An 8,165-nucleotide genomic window follows, 5' to 3' on the forward strand; every position below is an offset into this window, starting at 1 on the left:
AAATCAATGTAATTCAAATTTACGTAAAAAAGTGGAGCTGCCTTGTTACTGCAGCCCTTCAATTGTTTTACGAAATAAGTGGCAACTCGTAGTTGCAAGTAAATAGTAACTGTTTTTTTTTGCTTACATACGCCTTGTAGTTCTTGCGTGAAATATATCAGAAGATTCCTATCCTTCAATAAGAAGAAGAGAGACAGCCGTTCCCACCAAGACAATTAAGCTGACATATACTTTTTACTTTTTATTCTAATTCATTTTAATTAGGCAGTTGATTGTCAACCATCATAGCATACACATGTACTAAAACCAATTTTTTTGTAATAAATAAATTTTTAAAAAAGCCTTTCTGTACTGGAGATACCAGGGTCTTTCTTAATGGGGCAGTACAAACAACGACACATGTTATATGTATATGCGAGAATTTTTAAAGTCTTGTCCTTAGAGAATTATAAAAGCACTATTTCAAATACAGCGTTGAAACTTTCTTGTACATTTTCAGTTTTTGTATTAATATGATAGAGAATATGGATAAACAAGGAAAAAAATGCATGATATGTTTATGCTTGTAGTACGTTTTTAAATTTAAATTAAAAAGTTATTTCATATAATCGTATTTCTGTTATGTGCTTGGGTGATGGGATAATAAAGTTTGATAAATAAATCCTCTACAAAGTTTTTAAATATTAAACTAGATGGTTTTATTGCTAGTCTAATCTAAGCCATGCCGAGCGCAGCCGTACCGTTCTGTTTTCGAAGCCATTAGCGGCACTTTTGACCCCCCTGTAACTTCGTTGTACATAAATCAAGAATATTATTTTTTATTAACCATGAGTACATACTATAATAGCTGGCTATAGGTTGCCAATATATCTAGTGATTATACATCATAGTTTATGAATTATCGCTTGTCAAATTTCTTTAATTTCGACTTGGCTCACTGGCAGATCATCAAAATTTTAAGGTACTTCTAGTTGTGTCACAAACTTTAGCTTTAAGCTTACAACCAACGGAAGAAAAAAATGAAAAATTTCCAAATATTGATCTCCAAATGGATTAAAAGTTAGCTGCCTCGCCGCTAACTGTAACTGACTTTACAGTCGAGAGAAAGCTAGAAAACTAGAATTAATCGATTGGATATTGTCTGATTTTATTTTTTATATGTGAATGTAACAACAATAATTCTTAAATAATTGAAGGATTATGAATTCTTGCTAGTCAAACTTCTTCGACAGGGACTAAAAAAACTGACTGAGTGACTAAAATTCTAAGGTACCTCTAGAAGTATCCAAACCTTCAAATTTTGAATTTTAGAAGCATTAAGCTTATAATGGAAGGGAGACTTGAAAAATCTCAAAATATCCTTATAGATTAAACTGTCTAGCCGATACTGGTAAATTACTTTCCGGCGATGGTAATAGGAGAACCTGTGATAGAATTTTTTTTTAAATTTGGATTTTTACATAAAGGCACCCGCTCCATCTATCTAAAATATTGTCACCATTACAGTGTTCATTTGAAAAGTGGTAGAATCTTTGTTATTTTCAATGGAACACCAAGTATATTATTACATTTTTGGAAACAACTTTCATATATCATAACTTTTCTATTATAATAATAATAATAGGTCCCGTATATAGCGTTTAACGCCTTGGGAGTAGCAAGGTACAGCTTGCCATACTAGAGCCGTTCGGTATACAAGAAAGGTAATGTGGCTAGCACTACGCTTCAACCGCCTATTTGGACCTCAGGATTGTGAATCCCAAGTACTCATTTAAGGCTGAGTCGATCTAGGTACTCAAACTATTTTTATTTTAATAAAAATAGTCGGCTGATCAAATGCCGGGTGTGGCAATCGAACCCACTACGTTCAGATTGGTAGACGAGAGCCTGTACCTCTACGCCACCGGGCATTTTTCTATTATACTAACCTTATACCTATACCGGGTGCGTCTCAAAAGTGGCTTACCCCTATAACTTTTTCATTTTTTCAGATAAAACAACGAGATTTGGTATGTTAGAATATGACATAAATTGGGATTGATTGACATATCCAATTGTTTTTTTGTCACTTCCGGTTTCACCGGAAATAACTACAACTTTTGATTTTTAAGTGGCACCCTCGATATATTTTTACTTTATTCTATAGAAAATGACACTCTGAATAGAATGACATATCATATGTCAACTTTTGACATTTTCACATATGGTTTATTTGAAGTTGTAACCTGCGGTTCATAACGACAATTTGACTCGTAATACCAAGTGTAGTATCAAGTTACTCGTAAAAAAATGCTTTTTCAAAATATGCTAATGAGCCACCCTCGTTCCATTTGAAAAAATTGAGGATGATTAAAAATACGATTTAGTCATCTTTTAACCGGCCAGGACAAGACACTAAAACATTAGACGATCAAATCTATTTTTCCAAGTCTCCTTGATTAAAAATTAGTGTTTTTAACACAGTCATGGCACCCTAGATTGAAATTTAAAATACAATATGTTTTTGAGCGAATATGTCAAAAGTTCACATATGATATGTCATTCGATTCAGATTGTCATTTTTAATCGAATAAAGTAAAAAAATACCGAGGGTGCCATTTATAAATCAAAAGTTCCGGTGAAACAGGAAATGACCGAAAACAATTGAATACGTCAATCAATCCCAATTTATGTTATACTACCTGGCGCATCCGCCACGACATCAGGAAAAAAAACTTTTTATTTTTTTTAATTAAATGAAAAACAAAAAATCCGGCGATGACTGTTTTTAGAAGAGCCAATTAGCTATCTTTTAGTAAAAAAAGCAACTTTTTAGAGCAAGTCGTTACTTCAGTAGAGACGACACATATAAACATTAGCATTTTATATATGTAGATACTAACGTACCAAATCTAGTTTTTTTATCTGAAAAATTAAAAAAGTTATAATGGGTGAGCCAATTTTGAGACACACCCATAGTTTTCGCAACAAAAACTAAAATATGTGTAAAATTGACAAAAACATGATTTTGAATTAGCATTGGGAGAATCAGGAATTCCATCAAAAATATAGAATATAAAAAAATTGTCTTGCAACACAAAGTTGTAAGATCTGATGTAAAACAAAGTGAGTTTATATTATTTAGTTTTTGATTAAGCACCTATTCAACAATTTTGTTATAAATTGTTAATATCAATATTAAACATCTTTATTTCTGCAATAATTATAATGACCTGGCAATTGCACAGCACCAAAATTATAAAAGAATAGAGTAGAATGGGGCAAAAGTACGCACGGGGCAATAGTCCTAATTGAAAATTAAGGGAAAATGACTACATTTGGTCAACACCACTTAAACCTACGCGTGTCGTCAACCGATTTTTAATCATCAGTGTATTTTCAAACGCAGGGGCAGAGATAAGCCGCTACCATGAAGGAAGTTACGTTTTTAAATGTTAGTTTAACATCCTGTAAGTTTATTTCTATTTTTTTCAATACAATGTGGTCTAGAGTATCTTTGGTATACAGGGTGATCCGAACTGTATTCCGGAAACTTCGGCAGCATATTCTGCACATAAAAATAAGTAAAGAAGTTCGAATAAACTTATGTACTAAAAATGCTTCGTTTCGGAGATACAGGGTGTAGAAGTTTCATTTATTTCGATTTTTTCGAAATTATTTTTGAACTAATGTCGATATTTGGATGAAAATTGGTATCTGGGGTTTTTTTTAACATGAGAAATTTGATTTCGAAGTCAATATGACTCATACTTGCAGGGGGCGCCATCTACATGTTCTTTTACTATTTTGAAGCGTAATAACTTTTCGTCCGTCCCTGTATTACAGTACAGAGTAAAAAAAAATATACATTTATGCCTAATTTTACGGAAAAAATGTCTCTTGGTAAAAATCGCTGCGAGCAACCATTCTCAAGATAGTTGGCATCGAAATAGTCAATACATGTCATAATTGGCAGAAATTATACAGGTTGACTGGATAGTTATTAGACTGAAACCATAAATTTGAAATGATTTTGTGCTAAAGATTCAACAAAAACTGTATTATCGTATTTTTTTCTAAAAAAATCATCATTAGCTTAAAAAAATAAAAAGTTCCCAAATTTATTATTTCAGTCAAAGAACTATCTATTCAACGTGTTTATTTTTTTGTCAATAATGATATGTATTGAGTATTTCCATTCCAAATATCTTGAAAACTTTTGCCAAGAGATATATTTTACGTAAAACATTAAAAGAATGTATATTTTTTTACTCGGTAGTATCATACAGGTAGGTACGATAAGTTATTACTGTTCAAATCAATTAAAAACATGTAGGTGGTGCCCCCTACAAGTAGGAATCATATTGACATCAAAATCAAATTTCTTATATTAAGAAACCCCCACATACTAATTTTCATCCAAATACCGAATTTAGGTCAGAAATTATTAGAAAAAAATCGAAATAAAAATGAAATTTCTACACCCTGTATCTCCGAAACGAAGCATTTTAGGACATAAGTTTATACGAACTTTTTTACTTATTTTTATGTGCAGAATTTGCTGCCGAAGTTTCCGGAATACAATTCGGACCACCCTGTATTTAGAGTTGTGCAATATACAGGGTGGCGTCTCTCATACGCCGCGGAAGCTCCAAGGAGAACGGTAGTTTATATCAAAATGAAATTTTGGCAGCTTATGTAGGTTAACTGAAAGCATTTTATAAAAATATACAGAACTATACAGGGTGTCCCAAAAAAAAGTTACACAAGTTGTGTTTTTTCTAATGGAACACCCTATTAATTGATTTTCGGATTATAGGAAAAAAATAAAGGTCAGTTTTATTAAAGAAGCATATACCTAAAATCTAAAGATTTTGATATATTTCACATTTTGTGAAAATGAAGAGTATAAATTTTAAATTTCGATAACAGCTACCTAAATTTTAGTTGACCTTGTATAGCCTGATATTTAATTACAGTAACCATTGTATGTTAAACAAAATTGAAATTTGACCCGAAAAGTTATACAGGGTGAGACAAAATTAATATGGAACATTAGTCACTTTTAAAAGCAAGTTAGTCCATTATTTTAAATGGAACACCCAGTATATTTTTCCGGCGTTCAATGGGGAATTTATATATCTTCAAAATATTATTAAGGTTGCCTACCCCTCAGACAAAGATTTTCGTAGATATTTTAATTTTTGTGATTTTGCGTCAGTAGATCTTTATTATTTGAAAAAATCTAGGTAAAGTCTAAATCCACTATTTACCTATACTATTAAACTAAATAGTTCGCCTTGAATAGTTAAAATCTTGAACTTTTTATGCTAAAAACATACGTAGAAAAATAGTATATTGTTTTATTAGGAGTGAAAATGACACTTTCTGTGGCGAGGCTGTATGTCGACATTTTTCAAACGCCACACATATTTTTTTAAACAATTTCAAACGTTCTAAATAATATAAGAAGATTTAAAAGTCATACATTGTATGTAATTATACAGGGTGAGTCTTAAATAAGTGCAAATATTTTCAGGGGTGGTATATTTGAACCCCAGGAACACATCTATAAGGTTTTTTTCGCAAAAAAAGATAACTATTGAAAATCGTGCATTTTCTTTTAAATTAAAAAAATTAAAACTAGTATTTACTAGTGAGAGAAATTAAAAAATAAAATACTTACTACTTGAACACAAAGTAACAAAATATTTATAAAAAACTGCATTTTCAAAAAAACTCGCGTTCTCGTTTAACCTACATATATGTATTAACAAATACACAAATTTTGCGCTAACAATAATGATGATGACTGCGATAATGTTATACGAAATAAACGGACACGAAATTAAAAAAGTAAAAAATAGGAATCCATGGACGGTAGAAACAGCAGCGCGTCGAAATCATAGAGCGTGAAAACGACAGACTATGCACCGGTCGGTGCCAGGACCAGTGCCGTATCAGCGCAAAAAAAAACGACTAACGGGCAGGGGCTGCTCGATTGTGAGATGTGCAGAAATGGACCTGGCTGATGCTTTAGACGAGAGAAAAATTAATTGACATTTTCCGGAGATTTTTTTGCGCTCTTACAAAACGCCGCCGATGCCACTGTTAGTTGTTAATTGCCTTCCATTGTGATGCATGCGTTCTAGTCGAAATTCGAATATACCATTTATTTTCCTGCAATAATTGACTTGCAGAATAAAATTACACCATTTTTTTTCATCAAAATTTGATCAGATTTTGATTTTTTTGTATTATTCAAATTCAAAAGTACTTTATTGTTTAAAAAATATACAAATTTTTGTTAACAAAGCATAAATATTTCTAAATCTAAACCTAAAATAAAAAAATGATGTAAATATAAGATAGAAATACATCCATTTAAACAAACAAACAGTATTCAGAAAAATAGGTGTAAACTGTAAACAAGTAAGTAAAATAACATATACAATATACAGAATAAAGAGAAGATTAAAAATAACGCTAAAAAGAATAAGTCAGATTGATATTTTTATTTAGTTTGAATTTGTATTTCTTATCAGCAATCAATTTATATTTAGACGTTCTAGTGAAGTATTTGTGCCTATTCAGTTGTTGTTTATTTTTGGAAGAGTTTTGGTGGATATTAAGTGATATATTTCAGTGGGATATAAAAACGGATTACTGTTATTTTTACACTTTATGATATGTATTTTTAACAAATCACTAACAATTGCACATAAGAATCAGCGTCCATTATTTTTTAATTAATTAAAAATAATGAGTTTAAGACTGAACATAAGTAAAAAATTAAAAGTTTAGTTTGACTTATAAAAAATTCTCCATGTTCCTCCATGCTAGATGTTATTGTAAAATTTAAAACAATCCTTTCTGAACATATCAAAGAAAAAAATGGCTGCTACTAGCTGCAACTTTTTTTTAAAAGAATTTTTTTTTAGCTATGTATCGATTGAAAATATAGATCTTTTGGAAAAATAGCTACAAGATGCCGATAAAGTTGAGAAAAACGGGTATGTTTCAAATTTTGTAAGACAGAACTTTCAGAATAATGAATAAGAACTCAGGCACAATGGAAAAAAGATAAATCGCCTTTGTATAAATTTTGAAAGATGGCAGGCGGCTTCGCGGCTTAAAGATTTATGTTTAAAACAAAATGATGACTTTTAACCAGTCATCATTTTATCCTTGAGTTAAATGAACTCCGAGGAATGAAGTTTGAATGAATGAGTCTCCGAGGAATATAAGCAGGATTGGGCTTTACTTGTGCAGACTGCAAAATACTTTACATGTGCAGGCTGCTTTGTAAATTTAGTTATCCTGCTGATGTACTTAACCTACTTCGTCTACCTGACTTTATCGAAAAGAAGTTAAATGAAGAACAATTTGAAGAGAAGCGTGGAAAAGAAGAGGAATACGAGGAGCAAGAGCAAGAAGAAGAAGAGGAAGAAGATATTTCTAAAGAAGATTTTTTGTTGGACAGCAGTAATTCGATGATTGATCAACTTTCTTTTTTGGTACTAGATACTGAAGATGCTTCATAGGTAAAAGTTAATCACACGTTGAATGAGAAGATTAAAAATAACTTCATTTTATTAGTCTTTTATTATTTTATTAAAAACACAAATTTACAGTGAATATTTTCCATTAAATGTAAGTTGTTTAATTTTGGCCAAAAAAGCAGCTTATAGAAACCATAGTGCTATGTAAAAAATAGCGAGAATTTCGGAAAAATTACAAAATTGGGGAGTTTTTCTATTTTTTTGGAAAATATGTTCAACTTTTCGTCACTGTACCTTCTATCCAAGATGGCGGCTCGAGCGGTCCCACCCCAAGGTCAAAAACTTGGATTTTTTTGTCAAGACCCAAACCTTAACGACGTATAAAAGAATTACTACTACACCACCTTTTTATGGCAAAACACCCCACTGACTGGACTAGAGTTTTATCAGAGAAATGTATGACTAAAATGTAAAACAGCCTCTACACTATGCAGAGAATTCTTGTCGAAGAAGAAGGTCAAGGTCGCATTTCGTCGTCCAACTTTGTCGCATTTCAGTTTATTTCGGTTTGCCTCAACCTACTTTCGATTCCAAAGCCGGGTTGTCACTGCGCGAAACTGTTTCGCGAGTGCGTTTCGGACAACGAACATACGTTTCGTGCTCCAAACGGAAACAAGTGGTGAG

The 8,165-nt window shown here is 31.7% G+C and overlaps 1 protein-coding gene across 3 annotated transcripts in view; it reads right to left on the reverse strand.

Annotated features, from left to right (window-relative positions):
- The window catches only part of LOC115875802, a 165,754-nt gene extending 157,841 nt beyond the window's left edge, over window positions 1-7,913 (reverse strand). For 2 of the 3 annotated variants that reach the window (XM_030891313.1, XM_030891312.1), the window contains exon 1: window positions 5,666-5,908. In XM_030891313.1, coding sequence (XP_030747173.1) covers window positions 5,666-5,707 — 42 coding nt within the window. In that variant the 5' untranslated portion in view covers window positions 5,708-5,908. Of the gene's footprint in view, window positions 1-5,665; window positions 5,909-7,885 lie in introns of those variants that run through there. The other variant, XM_030891314.1, reaches the window with a different exon arrangement.
- Between the last annotated feature and the right edge of the window lie 252 nt (window positions 7,914-8,165).

Source organism: Sitophilus oryzae, unplaced genomic scaffold, assembly GCF_002938485.1.
Source record: "Sitophilus oryzae breed Bouriz unplaced genomic scaffold, Soryzae_2.0 scaffold_1396_pilon_pilon, whole genome shotgun sequence".
Lineage (NCBI taxonomy): Eukaryota > Metazoa > Arthropoda > Insecta > Coleoptera > Curculionidae > Sitophilus > Sitophilus oryzae.